This window comes from Rhinolophus hipposideros (assembly GCF_964194185.1).
Source record: "Rhinolophus hipposideros genome assembly, chromosome: 4".
NCBI classification, from domain to species: domain Eukaryota; kingdom Metazoa; phylum Chordata; class Mammalia; order Chiroptera; family Rhinolophidae; genus Rhinolophus; species Rhinolophus hipposideros.
The window spans coordinates 98,825,143-98,843,697 of record NC_138050.1 but is presented as its reverse complement, the minus strand read 5'-3'; the positions used below and the strand labels follow the sequence as shown (position 1 = coordinate 98,843,697).

At 37.2% G+C, this 18,555-nt stretch overlaps 1 protein-coding gene across 8 annotated transcripts in view; it reads left to right on the top strand.

Moving 5' to 3' along the window:
- ELF1 (E74 like ETS transcription factor 1) overlaps nt 1–18,555 on the top strand; it is a 98,391-nt gene that overhangs the window by 38,240 nt on the left and 41,596 nt on the right. For 6 of the 8 annotated variants that reach the window (XM_081046830.1, XM_081046832.1, XM_081046828.1 and 3 more), the window contains one exon: nt 14,360–14,658. In XM_081046830.1, coding sequence (XP_080902956.1) covers nt 14,587–14,658 — 72 coding nt within the window. In that variant the 5' untranslated portion in view covers nt 14,360–14,586. Of the gene's footprint in view, nt 1–9,847; nt 10,916–13,730; nt 13,773–14,359; nt 14,659–18,555 lie in introns of those variants that run through there. The other 2 variants (XM_081046831.1, XM_081046826.1) reach the window with 2 other exon arrangements.

Here is an 18,555-nt window from a genome sequence, read left to right as displayed (position 1 = left end):
ATTAAACTTTTGTTACTTGTTGATTCTGGGGATGTTGTAGGCTTGTTTTGTATTCTATGGATTGTATAGACGACAATTATATAGAAAATAGAACTTTTACATGGTTCACAATGGGTTTACATTTGAGAAATTTTTATAGGCCGTGAAAGATTGGCTGTTTGTATATATGGCATGCATTCAGTAGGAAATGATAAGCCAATATTTTGATCTTGAAATTTTAGTGTTCTAAGCATTACTTTATTTTTGCGTTTTTGTGTATCGAGATTCTTTAATACTTTTAAAGCATTTTATGGTCAACTTTAGGACGATGAAAGGAAGGCATAGGGGTTTACTTAAGAAAACAGAAAATGGCAGAACTGGGTTTTGAATGCAAGTCTTCTGATACTAGGTCCTGTGTCCTTTTAGGGAAAAGTTTGTTTTCATTAAATTGCTATTTCACTTCTTTGCTGATTTAAGTTTTCAGGTTTACCTTGGTATATTCCCTCTCACCTCCCTTTTCCCCCCGCCCCACACACATACTCTCTACTTTGAAAAAATAGATGCTAGTTATCCCTAAAGAAATGGCCCACATGTCAATTCCTTGAGACATTTTCTCAGGCTCTCACAGGTATATCTTTGTTTCTGTTCCCTCATCACTTGGTTGACTTATTTACATTGTTCTGTAGTTATCTGTTTACGTACTTTTTTGTTTCTTTAGGCAGTGAACTACTTTATTTTTGTATACCCAGTACCTAACATAAAATAGATTTTAAAATACTTGTGGGATGACTAAACACATGCCAGAATTTCTTCATTCTAAAATCAACAAGCTGATTAAAGAACTGTAATGTGGCTCTTCTACAGTATTACTTTATGGTTTATTTGTAAGATAATTTCATTATAATATTTCTCTCCTGCTCCTGCCCTCCCCCGATTTGTTTTTGCTATTTATAGAAATCAAGTATCCTAGTGAAATTATTAGTGTTTCTGTCCTGATTAAAAGTGGTGATTATATATTGGTCCCCTAAAACATGGAGCTGAGAATACCTGACTTAGTTTGCTGAGCATCAAAAATCTAGTTTTGTCTTTAGATTAATCTGGAGAAATATCTGTATCTTCATTGTAGTTCTGATTTCTCCACTGAGTGGAAGGAATGATTTCCTTTACCACTTCTTGCTTTTGCCTATGTTATTTTCTTGTCTCTTTTAAGTCTCATGTATCTTAGTGAGTTTTGGCTTGTAAACTGTAGTCTAATTATCAACAGAGCAAGATTTTTTGCAAGTAGGACTTTAGTTTCGACCTGCCTCTTCTAGGTGTGTGTTTAAAAAGTTCATGTATTAGCAGTTTTTCCAGCTGAAAATTGATATAGGATACAATTTTTAAAACCTAAATTGAAATTATCAAATAAAAAAGGGCAAATCTAAGGATTCAAATCTGCTTTTTGAAGATTGAAGGAAAAATTATGAATTTCATTTTTTAAAGTGTTTCAAAAGAACCATCTAAGTAGCTCTTTTGTTTATTAAAACCTGATTTAGTCTAGACATGTGTAAAATAGTTCATAGGGTTTTTGAATGCCCTTTTACTTGTGTTGTGGGGCTTCCAGTTTTTGTACCATTTGTTGGTGTATTTCTGTGTTTGAATCAGAAAATACATGTGTATGCGTCACTTTGATGACACTCAGTGAAGCCTAGCCTCCCACCAGTTGGTTCTGGCAAGTGAGCACATCGTGTAAAATTCTATAAAATCCTAAAACAGACATATGAAAACACTAATCTTTTACCATTTTGGTCAAGAATTTCAGTAAGTAAATATTTTTTATTCACAAACGTAAATGTCCTTTGATCATGGGGCCTAATTTGACTTTTAACGCAGTATATACTCTTACTATTCTTTTAAATTATGTTAATAATGAATATACGGGAAAGAATTACGTCTTGCCTCGAGTAGTTTATAATCTTCCGAGATGGAAGACAGTACATAGTTATGGAATAGCACGGGAGAATAAGCTTTGTATCCTTCTGCTACATCACGTATATCATTACTGTGACGAGCGTTTGTCTCACCGGACAGACTGATTGCCCATGGAAAGCCTGGCTTAGCCACTTGTCGCTCTCCTGTCCTTCTCCCTCACACACCGTAGTCTGGCAGACAGGTCTCCAGTGAGTGCTTGTTAAATCAGTAAAAGAATGTAGACAGTACTGGTATGATTTCTGAAGGCCATCTAGTCTATAAAAGACAATGCGGGGAGAATTTTCTCTTCTTCCTTGAAGTTTTTATATGTAAAGGGGACACTTTTTTCTAATCTCAGTGAACTTTATTGTTAAATTTCAATTCATTTCAAGTTGAATTAAAAATTAGTGAAATAGAGGTTACCTGGAAGAAGTCTGCCTTTGCATTTAGCTTTATCGACACCCCCTTCCCACCCCCGTTGCCCCCTCTAGATTTTCCCCTCCCTTCTCCCTGTGTACTTACAGATTGTCTGAAAGGTAAAACGTTTCTCCTACCACTCTTACCCTCTACTTACAGCAGGAGAGGTCACACCTCTGTGTCCAGTTGTGGGGGGTTGGGAGGTCGTGGAAGACAGATGTGGAAGGAGACCGGTGGAAGTTTCTGTTCAGCCTGTATTGCCTGACAGTCCCACATTTTTAGTGCAGAATGTTTGGAAGGGAACATAATGTTCTGATTAGGAGTACTAGATTAGAAGCCCCAAGATGCCAGAACTTGGGGTCTGTTTGTTCACTGCTGTATTCCTGCACCGAGAGTGGCATATTGGGGGTACTGAGCGGAAATTGGCTGAATGGATGAATGGATGAATGAGCATGAGCTGAAGTCTGTCAGACACACATGTCCAGACTCTCTGAACACCTTGAGTATGACACATACTTGTCATGGACCCGCTGTGTAAGGCGTGGGAGTATGATGGTGACCTTGATGAAGTCCTTGCCCTTATTTGGTCGTCTCTTTCCATCGTATCCTCGTGTATGTAAAGCGAGGTGTATATTACCACTGTGAAGACTAAATGACAGATACAGTGAAGTTCTTAGCATAGGCCTGGCACACGGAGGTGGTAGCTATTGCTGTCTTCCACATATTGATTCTCTAACTTATCTCTTTCTTAAGCTTCTTGAGGATACGTGTCATGGTTTTTTGTATCTGTATAAAAACACCAGTGGTATTAGAAATGTTTAAGAATTAAATGAAGTAGTATATATGTTTTGCTTTGAAAATTGTAAAGAACTTATTAAACATTAGTTATTACTAACAAATGATAATGTAAATGAACCTTATCATGCTATTGTACAATTCCTGGATGTGTCTTTATGCTAAACGTTTTTTAAAAATCTAGGAAGTGCTTGTTATTAAGATAAATTTGAATTCTTGAATTTTCCAATAGTGACGCAAAGCCATAAAGCAGAAAATACATCTAATACAGAGCCAGGCGTAAAGCAGCCTTAATTGGGCAACGAGACGTTTTCATCTCTCACTGTAGAAGAAAGATTCCTTGAATGTTGGTGCTAGCAGTCTGTTGTCTAAGAAACTTGGCTCTGTCATGGATATCACACCTTTCTCATTGAGTAAATCAGCATTATCTTTTCAAAATCTTTAATACTAAATGACCAGATACAATTATCCATAGATGCAACAAGTTCACATATTTCAGAGTTTCACTAGTATCCAAAAGGATAGGGCAGTTTTGATGTTCAATTGAATAACTTGTATGAAAGGTTATATGATAATCAGTCATATCTTTTTGAAAATCTTGTTTTCCTGTTTTTCTCCTCTTCCAGTCCTCAGGTGAAAAACAAAAACTTGAAGTAAATTAGTTAAGTGATTTTCGTTTGTTTTAAATAATTTCCCACAGCTTGGGCAGTATGAAAACCATTGTTGGAGAATGTCTATTGTAAGTAATTACTGAAGAATTTAAGGAGGGCACTGTATACACTGGGGGCTGGAAGCTGTCAGTGTAGCCGGCAAGCTATGGAATGTTTGCTTTAGCTTTCCTCATCATTCTTGATGGTCGTGGCCATTACCAGAGCCCACGTGTGTGACTTGCACTGGGTTTTGTAACCATAGGGACCACTCTGTCGCAACCTGAGTTGAAAAACCTCCAGGATCTTCTCCACTTCTTCCCAAATCCAGCCTAAATTCCACTACCTGACTTTCAAGTACCTCCAGAGTTTGGTTTTGCTTTACTTATTTAACTACATTTTCTCTATTTGCCATTGTCAACTCTGTTAACTATCTCCAAACTTACTTTGGTTAGTTTTGATTCTCTGTACTTTTCTGTGTCAGTGTACACACACACGCACACAGACAGACAGACAGACACACACACACACACACACACACACACACACACAGTATTCTGCCATCGTTTTCTTTCCCTGTAGTCTCTCCACATTGTACCTTTAAGGTTGAGATTCAGTCCTTCGTTGCCTATGAAGTGTTTCCTTAACCCGTTTGACCATCTCTTCTGGAATGCTGCAAGACTGACCAGCTTTATTAGCATTTAATTAAATATTACCTTTTAGTGATCAATTGTCTCTTGGTCTTGTTTCCTTAACTAGACTGTAAGCCTCAAGGGAACAAGGCCACACATTATCTGTTTTTTTTAAATTGGGGAATATTGGGGAACAGTGTGTTTTTCTAGGACCCACCAGTTCCAAGTCAAGTCGTTTTCAATCTAGTTGTGGAGGGCGCAGCTCACTGGCCCATGTGGGAATCGAACCGGTGACCTGTGTTGCGAGCACTCAAACCAACTGAGCCAACTGGCCAGTCCTATCTCTTTGTTTTTATCATAGTCCTGAGCTTAGGGAAAGTTCAGTAAATATTCATCAACTTTTTTTTTTTTTAATTCATCAACTTTTTACCACCAAGTCAATCAGAGTAGAAGCATGGCTTACTTTTGAAAATGGATCCTGTGGGATTTTTTGATTAGCTCTGGGTATACATCCAATAAGTATGATAAAACTGTTTTCTGTAAGGGTTCTTGTAGCACTTTTTAGTTAGCAGCAACTGAAATAGATTCAAATGATTTAAAAGTTGATTGAGAAATTACATTATGAAAAATGGAAGGCCTAAAATTTTAACTATTGTGCATTATAAATCTTCATATTACTTATGAATAGTACTTAAAGTTTGCTTCTAAGATTTGTACAGTAGGAAAATATAAAATTACATGTATAATTTATAAATATCACATATCTGTATTTTAGTATGTATATTCCAACACTAAACCCATGCTTCCTACTTCTCGTTTTCATTTCTCATCTTGTGGTTTTGCTGCTTCTAGTTTTTTGGTGCCTTGAGTTTAGAATTTTAGGTGAGTGCCAGACAGACATGAAGACGATTTGGGGAAAAATCCTGTTTTAAGGACTTTAACACTAAGTACCAGAAATTGTTTGAAAACTTTAAAGTAGTTTTCTATAATTCAAAGGAAAAAAGGGGTACACTGTGAAAACAGTAGGGTGTCAGGGTTCTTCTCACATTTGGGGAACAGGAATCTTCAAGTCCATCAACCTTGTTGGTGACATGGGAAAAAGTGAAAATACTTTGCTTCTCTGGTGTTTATATCCTTAAATCGGGTCCGCCTGTGATTCAGAAGAGGTTCTGTGATCACTTAGGAAAGATGTGATTATCCAAGAATACACGGAGAGGTCTGGATTGAACATGGCCATGAGTGCAGGCTGGATCTGGGAAAGGGTAGTACATACAGGGCTCTGGGGTGGGGTGCAAGGCCACGAGGGACTAGCCAGTCCTGTGGAGAGTGGTGACATGGCGACGGGTATACTTTTAAGCTTGATGCATAGAAGCTTCCCATCCACTTCCAGTCCACGTCCTCAGATCCTGGTTTACAAACTGACCATGTTTTTTTCCTCCTTTTCTGTGGCTTCATGAAGAGCCACTGAAGGCCTGTTAATGGATTGGAAGTTCTTCCTACGTGTAGTAGAAGCCACTGATTAGTTTAAGTAGAGAAGTAAGTTGATCATATTTTCATTTTTGTAAATTACATTACCTGCAGGGTGAAGAACCACTGGAAGAGAACGAGGGTAAATAAAGGTACCATGTTTCCCCGAAAATAAGACCTCGGAGAACTATCAGCTCTCATGCGTCTTTGGAGCAAAACTTAATATAAGACCTAGTCTTATTTTGCTATAAGACTGGGTATAATCTAATATACTATACTATACTATACTATAATATACTATAGTATAATATAACAATATAATACCAGGTCTTATATTAATTTTTTGCTCCAAAAGGCAGACGCATTAGAGCTGATTGTCCAGCTAGGTCTTATTTTCTGGGAAACTCAGTAGTAGGGACCCATCAGTTGAATTGAATACGTGTGTGGGTTGCTGTCACCTAATAATGCAATCCATGGCTATTAAGCTATTTACATAAGCTTTCTATTTTGCTTTCAGCTGATGGTATGTCTCTTAAGAGTGGAACTTCTTATGACAAAATACAGTTTCTTCTAGAAGAGTATTGTGCAATGTGGGAGTTAGAGGTGGGGGGAGGTGTGCCATGTAGCAAAATATCCTGGGGGACTTTCCAACATATCCCTAGCTTTTCCCCTTCAGTCCAGGCCAGAGTGAAACACTGTTACTGAGCAGAATCAGCTCTGTTCTCAGAGGGGGGAACCATTACACCATGTCTTCTAAGAAGACAAAAATATTCAAAAGGGGAATAAAGGACCACAGAAATGAAACAGAATTTCCTTGCAAGTTGATTCTTGTTTGTTATAGAAATTTTTTAACTACCCGAACCGGTTTTGTTGATAAGCACATTTTGGCATGTTTGTGTTTCCTGGATAGGTGTGTTTTTTTGTCAGAGTTCAGATTTAGGGTGCTGGGGAGAAGAAAATCTCTTCATTTAGTTTATTTGCATAATAAAAGGCACCAATTAATGACATTTTGATAATTATCACTTTCAGTCTTTTTGAAGAAGAAAGAAGTTGAACTTTTTTCATGGTCAAAATTAAAGCAGTATCTGATTACTGTTGGGTTTTTCTCTTTGGTTTTAAGTTCTCTTGTTTTCAGAACATGTTCAGGAAAAGGGTTAATCTTGAGACCACAGGTATGGACAGGTCTAGGTATGTGATCTGTTTGGCTGTTTTGCAAGGTGCTATAAATGCTGCCAGAGTGTAATCTGACACCAGGTAGACCCAAGTGGCCAACGATGGAAAGTGGAGAACGATGTGAAAGAACTGGAATTTCAGGTCTGGGTGGTGAGTTATTGCAGCCTGCCTGCCCTCCGAGTCCTGGAACTGTTCATCTGAGTGTCAGCAAAAAGGTGAAAGCATAGAGAGAAGTTGGCCTGTTTCATTTGGCTTGATCATATTGATTTTGTGGGGTGTTTTTTCTTTTTCTTTTTTTTTTTTTTTACCTTAACATGGTTGAAACTAAGGTGAGCTTATTCAGGTTTCCAAAAGGCCTGCTTCAACTCTGCATGTGTCACCAGAAGCCTGACTCTGAGACTTCCTATTTAAAAAAAAAAAAAAAAAAAGTCAGTTTGTCCTTCATTCACACGAAATTTAAACTGCTTTTGAAAAAGGTCTAGATACTTCACTTCCCCTACTTCCCCCACCCCCACTTGCAATGAAGATGCCTAAAGCTGGGCAGCTACTTAAAAGATACTGCTGGTAATAGATGGATTCCAAGAATATATTTTAAAATTTTTCTTAAATTTCTTGAATATTTGAAATAATATAAAGGTTGGTGTATAGAAATATTCTCTTTTTCAATTAAGTTATGAGAACTCTGAATGCAGTGGGGAATGATTTGTTTCTCTTGTGACATTAGCTTGTATTTTTTTCCCCTTCTATTTCGTGTATGGAGTACATGAATTACACAGAAGGCTGTATAGTGAGACTTACTTTACACCTGGTGTCATTGTTTTTGTTTGTTTCCTTATCCAGCAGGAATTGAGAGACTAACTACCCTTGTTTGGGGAGGTTCAAATCTGGTTAACTGTAACTACACGTGGGTTTGTTACCATTTTGTCCATATCCACAGTTTTCAATGTAAGTGACAGGAAAGCTGTATTTAAAAAATAACTAGCAAGAAAAATGTCACTAAAATTTTTTTAAAAGTATTTTAATGAGTTATGTAGTTGTGGTAGCTTTATTAAAGGCCTAATAATGTTTCTTGTTCGACCTGGCAGTACCATTTCTGGGTATTTATCTGAAGAAATCCAAAACACTAGTTCAAAAAGACAAGCATCCATATGTTCACTGCAGCATTGTTTACAGTGGCCAAGATATGGAAGCAGCCGAAGTGCCCATCCATAGACGAAGGGATGGAAAAGAGATGGCGCATGTGCACAATGGGATGTTACTCAGCCGTAAGGAAAGATGGAATCTTGCCATCTGCAACAACATGGATGGACCTGAGGGTATTGTGCTCAGTGAAATAGGTCAGACAGAGAAAGACAAATGCCACAAATTCCAATACTTACATGTGGAATCTAAAAAAAACAAAATAAATGAACAGATAAAACAAACTCAAGAACATTTTGATGGTTGCCAGATGGAAGGGGTTTGGGAGGCTGGGTGAGAAAAGTGAAGGGATTAAAAATACAGACTGGGAGTTACAATATAGTCATGGGACGTAAAGTACAGCACAGGGAATGGAGTCAATAATGTTGTAATAACTGTGTATGGTGTCAGATGGGTACTAGACTTATTGGGGTGATCACTTCATAAGTTATATAAATGTCTAATCACTGTGTTGGATATCTGAAACTAATACAATATTGTATGTCAACAAATTGAAAAATTAAAAAAATATTTTAAAAGTTTCCTTTTCACTTTTTAGGTTAAGTGAAGATGTAAAGCAAGATGGTATGATATGCTAGAGCTTGGGGAAAGAACAATAATAGTAAAACTTTAGGATTTAAAGCAATAATAGAAAAATCTACAAACTTGTCTGCTTCAGTTGTTCCAGGTAAAAATATGATTGAAAATGATTTAACCGGCATCAGAAGGTGGCATGAAATAGAGGCGAGACCTTTGCTACATTTGTGTGAGGGATTTCATATTTTTCCAGGTATTCTGCTAAAGAAAAGCACTAATGAAGTTCTATTAATGTAGATATAGGAGCATGAGTATAGAATTGGGCTGGGAAGCTGGGCCTTTCTTGGTTTCGTTGCCATTAACTGTCTGTGCCCTTGGACAAGTCAGAGCGCTCTAGTCCAGATTCTTTAGCTGTTCAGTGAATGCATTGTTCTAAGTAACCCTTAGATCTTTTTACCTTCAAAATCGTGATTCTGTACTTTCAGGTTGAGAATGGGCAGGCCCTTGGAAGATGGTACCGAATTTATTTTGATACCACTGATTTATTATTTTCATTTAGGCTGGTAGGTAATTTAAAGCATTCTACCATATTAGAAAAAAATGAAAAGGCCTACCTATGGTCTATTTATACAAGAATTCCAGTCATTATAGTTTATGGGTTTACTGTTTGCTTCTCATTTCTAATTTACACAGCATCTTTTCTCTCACTTTCCTTATTCTGTTTTTTTTTTTAAAATTTCTGTTGTATTTCTTCTAATGTAACTTTTTCCAAATATACCTGCTTTTCTTATGATAGGTATGTCTATTTGTTGAGAAACGTCATTTATTAGGTTATCGCTTCATGTAAAAAATACTTTCTTCAGGTACTTCACATCTGGAGTTTACTACAAAATTCCAGTTCTCTAGATACCCCCAACCCTATAAATACACAAACACTGACTTCATACTTCATTAGCGGTAGTCATTCAAATTAAAGCCAGTCATTCATTCGCCCTGTAGCTCTAAGCTGATGGATTTTACTTTCTTTGGGCCAGAATTATCTTATCTGAAACATTTTTTGCTTTTTTGTTTGTTCGATTGTTTGCTTTTATTTATCAGTTTTCCTATTGAGTGTAATGAGTTGGTGGCCTAGTCGCTTCCAAAGGGTAGCAGTGATTTTTAAAAAAATATTGTTATGAATTAATGGGTTTTTAGACCCTGTGTTTAAAACCCTTTTGAAGGAAACTTAAATTTGTATGCAGTGGGGATTAAGAAAGCAACTGTGAGAAGTATTAAAAATTGATTTTGCTATAATATGTTTTTATACCTGAAATCTTTTATAATAAATTAAACACAAATTAAGCGCTTGAATTGGTTGTAGTAGCCAGTACTATGGCTGAGGGTTTTGTGTTTACAGCCAGTAAATTCATTTTGTGTGGAGTGGGGCATCATGGAGCTCTGTGTTAAGAGAAGCTTGCCAGATAGAGTGCAGCCTTGAAGCAACTGGATTTATCAAACTGTTGTCAGATTTTTAGGCACTGGAATAGAATTATACTTTTGTTGATAATGGGTTCTGGTGTTCTTTGTTGGCGTCTGGCAAAGAGCTGTGGTAAAGGAGACTCCCAAGGAGTGTGGAGATGAGACTTAAGGAATCATTAGTTACCTGGCATGCACCTGTTACGTATCTCTGGCGCTATACTTACACTATAATGAAGCTAATGTTTATTAAGTAAAATTTATGTGCCAGGCATTCTGCACATGCATTTTGCAACTCATCTTCACAACAACCCTAGATTTTGGTGTTATTTATTATACCCATTTTACAGAATGAGGAAACTGTGGCTCACACCTATTTTGCAAAAAGAGAGGGCTGACACTAAGGAAATTACTTGTCTAAGGTCACAGTGCAGAAAGTTCAAACCCCAGTGGTCTGACTCCAGAGCCTGTGCTCTTGTTTTGTTTGCTTTACTAGTTCACCTTAAATCTGAAGCTTATTTGGGTGAGAAGAAGTTAGGAAGCTTATTGCTGAGACATTCCTCTGGCGTTATTTCCTTGAAGAGCAAGAATACGGTCCTGGCCCAGCTGAAAGATGCGAGAGCCAGGGAGGGAAGATTTTATAATTTGGTAGATGCCCAACTAGATGCCCTCTCAAAACTGCACGTGAGTTAACTGTTTATGTCTTTGTGTTGAGTGAACAATTTTCACTTATCTTTTCCCTTGTTCTTTCTAAAGACTAAGAAGTGACACTTTAAAAATGAAATATATTTGAAAACTATTAAGATAGCACAGTATTTTTGCATATAATATATATAGCTAATAAAACCTTATAGTTTGTTAAAGCAGAAGCCTTTTCTCTCCTCAATCTGAGTACCCATATTTTTCCACAATAGAGCAGTTTTGAGGAATAAAATGGTAAGTTCCGTTCCAGACATGTTTTAGACACATTCCCTTTGAGAGGCACTGAGGTCGACTTAGCTAATAGTTTAGCGAGTTGACTTGGAGAGCAGGAGCTGAACTACAGACAGAGATTTATTTTTTCCCCAAGTTGATATATGTATTTACTTAGAAATCTCTGTTCTAAACTATGACAGCACAACAGATTAGAGTAGGTTTGGAGGCCAGGCTGTACATTACTCATGAACAGTGTCCTGATTTAGGAGATGGATGCTGGTTGTAGTTCTGTTTTGCTTGCAGACTGTGAGCCCTTGGACACAGAGACTCAATTAACTCATGAAAAATTGAACTTGATTTAGATGTTTAGTCTCATCTATCACTGAAAAATTTTAATACATGGGGCTTTGTTATTTGAGTACCTCTTGTATGTATAGGTGGTACCTCTGGATCTGGAATTAGAAAATTCCTTCCCAGCAACAACTTTGGTGCCATAGGTTGTATAACTCCTCAGAAGAGAAAGAGCAAAAAGGGGAAAGAGTGAAACAAGACCACAGTCAGAAGCCTAATTAAGCCAATAAAATAAGAGCTTTTCTTTACTGACACATTTTCAGTTAGGAATTTCTCTATAGAAATGAACACAAGCTACCCACTGGAGTAAAGGGGTGTCTTTCAGTGGTAACAAATGGCTTCGTGAAATGGGCAGTCATTGCAGTTTGGGTTTATTGCTGCTAATTATTAGTGTGTCTGGTAGGGTCTGAGCACATTAATTGCCTCTCCTTATTTTTGAGATTTAAAAAACTACATTTGTTAAAGCATAATATTAATAGCAATGTGGAAATATTAGAAAAGGTCCGTGATTGCAGTGGAAAAGAAAGTGAAACTTAACTTTCCATAGATGTGTTCACGTTGGTCATTGGTACAATGTCACTTTGTATTTGCGAACAATCAGATTTTGAAATAGTTTTTTTGGAATTTAACCTTTTATAGAGAAACTTTTGTATCAGGAGACATCCCTTGATTCTGGTTGTACTTTCTTACTGTGGTTTTCCAAGTTCAGGATAATGGTTTCCTCATTATGAAAAGTACTGCAGTCAGAGTACTTCTGCAGATTTGAGATCTTGCCCCCTGGCCTATGTCATCAGTTTGGCTCACATAAATTCTTATAAAATTCTCTAAAACAAAAAAAGTACCAGTCATTCTCTATAAAGCATGTATGTAGACATAGCTGAAATATCTAATGATAGATTTTTTAAAAAAAATCTGTCATTCATGTAATTCTCATTATTACTATGAGCACACAGGTTTGGGAGGTGCAGCAGAAATTTCATACAATGGTTACTTAACAGAGAGGCTTTGCTCTAATTATTTCTGTGCCTGGCGCATTGCTTTGCGAATAATAGGCCCTCAAACATTTATCCAGTTGTATTAGGGGGACATAATTTTCAGATGTGAGACAGTGTAAGGTGAGTGCCCACTTTGTGGTGTGGTCCATCCGTATGTTTGTAGGTTCGTATAGGTCCAGGCAGAGCGGTTGGGAGCCTTTATGAAAGAAAGGGTGTTTGAGTTGAGGATTGAAGAATGGAAAAGCTGTGAATGGATGCTCAGAGGTAGGAGAGGTATTCCTGGAATGGGAATAATAGGAGTTGCTAAGGGAGGCAGGACCTAATGTAGTTAGTGGGGAGGGCCACAGGAAGGCAAACCTAGCACAGAAGAATTGGGTCGGGTGATAATTTAAAGCAAAAGATGATAAGTAACGTTGTTCAAGGTCATATGTATGTCTTACATTTACATGTCTGTCTATGATCAATTTAGGTCAAAGCACTTTTTTCTTTCCCTCTAGATATGGTACATTGCTCAAAATCTACCCAAATGTGCTAAAAATATGCAGTGTTGGAGTTAACTCATTATGCACTGAGCAGGGTGGGGTGGATGGATGAGTGTGGGAAACAGCTGGGTTAGAATTTAGTGAGTAGAAATATCACTTGAACTGAATTATTAACCCTTACTTTATTTTGATTTCCAGTTAGGGAAATCAGTCATCCACGATGACTCCTGGAGACCAGAATATATAGGGACTTAATTGTCTTTACTGAAATTAAAACACTGAGTATATGATTTGGCTAGCACATAGGAGCTGGATTTAACGTTTCAGAGAAACTCACTTACCAGCCCAGCTTCATTCCTGAACTCTTTTTAAAATTAAATTGTAAATGCTGTTTGAAAGAACTAGATGCTATTTATGTGATTATTTTTATATCTTTTTCTTTTAATTCACATTTATGACCGTAACCATGTGATGCAATATTTAATAAAATTAAGATAAACTTTTAAATTAAGTTTTCCTTTTGTTAGTAGTGGCAGGTTTTTTTTTTGTTTTTTTTTTAAAGGCATACATCTTTGGGAAGTACTTTTTAAGCATTTCTCCCTCCACTGTGAAATTGTTTTCACTCTTAAGTTGTGCTTCTGTTTTTCTCCTGTTGTAAAGTGCAGTTCTTTGCATGTTCTAATTTGCCATGACGTGGTCAAGTGCTGTTTCCTTCCTGTTGCTCGCAGGCCTGTGCTAGAGATAAGGATACATTTCAGTGCATTAAAAACGAAGCCACTGAAGACAGGCTTACGCATGGTAAAGCCTTCTGCTTATCAGAAAACTTTGTAAAGAGTAGAAAGAGTGGGCTTTAATTTCTGCTTATTTTTAAAAGCTCTTAAAATAGTACTTACTAAACTTTAAGTATTTTAGATAGATTTTAGATCCTTATGTATATTAGGCCTACCAGGGATACTGTCTGAATGTTTTTGTTGAGGCAAAAATATACACGACAAAATCTCTCACGGAGTAGCTTTTGCTATGTAGGTGGTTTGCTGGGTTAGTGGAGAGAAGAAAATTGTTCTTATGTCCTTTATTGCAACTGTAAACCTCGTTACTGCTGGGTGGATATATGTATATTTTTTAATATTTGGTACTTTAATGGTATTTTAGGGCACTTTAACTGGGGGTGGAGGTGGGGGGGGAGAATGGCTTCATTTTCGGCAATGAGAGGTGATTTTATCTTAGCTGTAATGAAATCTTCAAAGAAAATATATAACTTGGGGGGAAAAAAAGCCTGTGTTCATTAGCCATGTTGATTGGAGACAGTGCCCTTGGTATCAGTCGTTATATTCTAAATGGGTATGATTGCTTTTTCGTAACTAACTTAAGCTTTTGTTTTTCAGGCCAAGAAGTTCTAGAGAAGAAACATTTCGGAAAAATTGCCTCAGTTTGAACAGAATTATCAGTGAGCCAAGAAAATTTGAAGCACCTTCCCTAAAGAAACCCTGGGCGTACAGTAACTTCACAGACTTGGCTAAGGGATTTTTACCCGACTTGTCACTGGATTCTTCTGCCTGATACTTGAACCTGTGGAGTTTTTCTCATGTGGATCTAAGGGGAATGCTTTATTATGGCTGCTGTTGTCCAACAGAACGACCTGGTATTTGAATTTGCTAGTAACGTCATGGACGATGAACAACAGGTATGAGACCCAGAAAGAATTGGATTTTAATAATTGTATTGCTAGATTTCTTCATTTGTAGCAGCAATTATTTCTTTCAAAGATAGTAGGAGAAACTTTATTAATATAAAAATTTAGATGTAATTGTGATCTTATGTTTTAGGTACTTGTTAATTCATTTAGAAAGAATCTTATCCTTCTCTTTGATGTGGTAACAAGTAAGTAATACTTTTGGGGGTGAAGCCTGTTTTTCTGTAAAATGACATTTAAACACCTTAAATAATTATTTCAGAGTACTTTGAAAAGTTCTAGAGGATATACTACCAAGACAAATTTTCTTTTAGTGTATATGACGAGTGATGGTCATAGTTGCTTGAAGGAATACAGTTTTAAGTATGCGGTTAATTAATATTTATAACCCGGGGCTGTTTTTTCAAGCAGATGAGAAGATGTGAGTAGCCCCGTAGTCATGCACCATTTCAGTCCAAGCATGTGACTGAGGAAGTTACTTCTCTAGATCTAGGTTTCGGCATCTTTTGAATGAGGAGATTGAACTAAAGAATTTCTAAATTGGCTTTCATTGACTGAATACAAGATGTGCAAATGAACTGTTTCTAGAATGTCAGAAACATCCAAGAGTTCCTGAGAAAGGGATCTGTTAACTTGAGCCTTTGTGTGTGTGTGTGGGGGGGGGTCTAGAGGTTTTTGGGACTTGATCATTTCCTGCCTTTTTAAACAGGTTATATGGGAATGTGAGACGTGATGCAGGAGAAATGATGTGTTAGACTGGGGAAAATATTTTGAAGACTGGTAGGTTTAAAGTAAGCCCCATAAAGTTCATGTATACACTGAGATAATCATAATTTCAAACACCTAACTTCAATAGGTCCGTTGTAATGTGTCTTTCTTGTATTCTAAGTCAACATGAGCTTTGGGTAAGGAGGAACAAAGCTTGAGGGAGAGGATTGCATGGTCCTTAAATTAAAATATGGACCTTAAATTAAAAATACGGTAATACTTATATGAATTGAACCCAGAGACCATAGAAAAGCTATTTTAGGAGGAGTACGTGTTTTGAATTTGTGTTAAAGCAGGGTGTTTCTGTGTGTTAAGGTCTGAACACAGTGTGTTGGCTGTGCAGCCCTCTTACACGAGAGGTCCCAGGCTTGGTGTGGGGAGGCCTGTTCCCGGGATGTGGCTGCAGAGCACGCAGCTCTGAGCCCCGCCACACACTTCTGAGCACGAGAGGCAGGTTTCGCATTATGGTGGCATCGTGTGTGCATGCGCGTCGCCTTCAGGAGGTCGTGTAAGGCAGTGCTTCCCCTCACTGTGTGCTGTGCGTCGTTCACTTGGGGAGGTTACTACCGTCCTTGGGTAGGGACGTGGTGCTCTTAGCTTAACATCGGAAAGCACGTGTGTGTTTCCTTAAATTACTCATTTCTATCTAACAAAAGGAAGGTACGTTTCGTGCACGTATTATTATAAGGACTTTACAAATATTAAACATCTGAGGCAAGTATTATTATGCCTGTATTGCAGTGAGGATATTGGGACATAGCGAGGTTAAGTGTCTCGCCTAAAACCAGACAGCTAGTAAGTAGTGGAGCTGCAGTCTGCACTCGAGCCGTTGGACGCTCAGGAATGATGCTGAATACTCTTGAAATGATACATGCTCGTCTTACTGTACTGTAATCAGTGTCAAAGTGTTGGAAACAAGTGGTCGGGTTTGCAGTCCTTCAGTCTGGCCACAACCCTAGCGAACCCCACTGATACGCAGGGATTCACAGATCAGTAGCGCCTGGCTTACCAGCAGCCTCCCCAACCTGTGCTTCTGCCTCCTGCTTTGTTTGCTTCTTCCGTGTTTTTAATTTTAAAGTAGTGCCATCCAATTATAAAAGGAAGTCCCCTAATACAAAAATATGTAAAATAAATGGTGAAAGTCTCTCTTCCCCCTCACTCCTTAATCCTGTTCTTCCCCCAAAGATATTGTTATTGACGATTGATGTTTAATTGTTTTAGATAAAAGCCTAAACAGGAGAACGATGCAAACTTACATACAGCGGTTGTTTTTAAGATACAAATGAAAGTATGCCAAACCATTTTGGTGACTTGTTTGTTTACGCTTATGTATCATTTATTTTTTCACATGATGGCTGGACCATTATTTATTTTACCGGTCTCTGATCATGGACAATTGTCTATTAACAGTATTTGGCTATTATAAACAACATTGCAGTCAACATCCCAGCGTGGGTGTGGTTAAGAACTCAGATATTGGAGTCACAACACCTGGGTTTGAATCCCCACTTCACGTGAACTCTGTGAATTTGAGCATGTTATTTACCCTCTCTGTGCCTTGGTTTTCTTGTCTACAAAGTAAAGTTGATAATAACAGACCCAATCTTGTAGGGTTGTGAGAATTAAATGAGTTGAGATATACAAAGCTCTTAGAACCATGTTTGGCACAAAGCTAATATTCACCAAGCTCCCTCATTTTGTTACTGAATCTGTGTGTGTAATTATATGTAATAGTGTATTTTGCACACTTATATGATTCTTTCTATAGGATTTCTAAAAATAGATGTACTGAGTTTACTAAAAACATAAACATACTATCAAGGCATTCTTCCAAAAGGCTGTATCATTTTGTACTGCCACCAATAGTGTATTTTCTAAACCATCACTAACAGATATCTTATTTTTTCTTTTTGGTCTTTTTTGGTGAAAATTACATTTCACTATTTTAATTTGCATTTCCTTGACTGTTAGCAATGAGGTTGTTAAATTGTTTGTTAATTTTATCGAATTTTCATTTTTAATTTCCTTCAAATCACTTTTGCCCAGTAGGACTTCTTTATATGTTATGGATATTACATCAGTATCATTCATTATCTTCTAACTAATTCATTGTACAGTTAATAGTTAACTGTCTTTTTGTGACACGAGGCAGATATTTTGTCCCTTCCGATACAATCATTTAACAATATCTTTGAATCTTTTGCCCTAAAGAAATTTTAAATATTTGTCATAAAATTTACTTTTTTTTTGTTTGTTTCTGCTAAGCTTTCCTCACTCCTAAAATTATTAAACATTCTCTTTATATTTTCTTCTAGTATGTTTTATATGTTTAACTCCTCAGTTCAGATGAAATCTGTTTTTATAGACCATGAGGTATGGGGATCTGACAAATGGGGATGTTGGTCCTTCACCATTTTTTGCATGTTTTACAATTTTCACACTAAGACAGCCACCTTTATTATATATTAAATTACCATATGTACAGACTTCGGTTTTGAACTTACTAGTTTATTCTATTTCATTCAACTGTTTTTGTATTCTTTCGATATAAGTATCACTTTATAGGTTTGACATCTGGTAAGATACCCTCCCCTCAGAAAAATTGGGGGAGTGTGTAGAGTTCTAAATGAATTTTAGAAATAGCTTGTTAAGTTACATAAAAACTCTGTTGGGAGTTTAAAAGTATTTCAAACTTTAAAAGTATTTATGTCTTTTATTCTACTTTATGATTCTGTATTTGATCAGCAGATTCCTATAAAATCACTGTTCGAAGGCCTCAGATTAGAATATAGTTCCTGTTTTCAGTTATGGTCTGTGGTTAGAAATGTAGTTGTCTAAAGAAACTGACATCATTCATGTCTGGTTACCACCACCTACATCATTTTCTCTTATATCTGTTCATAGTCTCAAAATTGCTTGGAAGAACTCCTTTGCGCAGGGATGAGCAGGGGTTGGAAAAGAAACATCAGCATTGTTGGTGCTGCCAAGTCATTAAAAGTCTGTTCTTGCTGTCTGTTCCAAACTGGGAATATTTGTAGCTGAACGAGGCACTTATGTGGGAGAGCAGCGCCATCCGCACTGAACACCTTCCACCTGCAGGTGCCTCAGTTTGATCTGCTT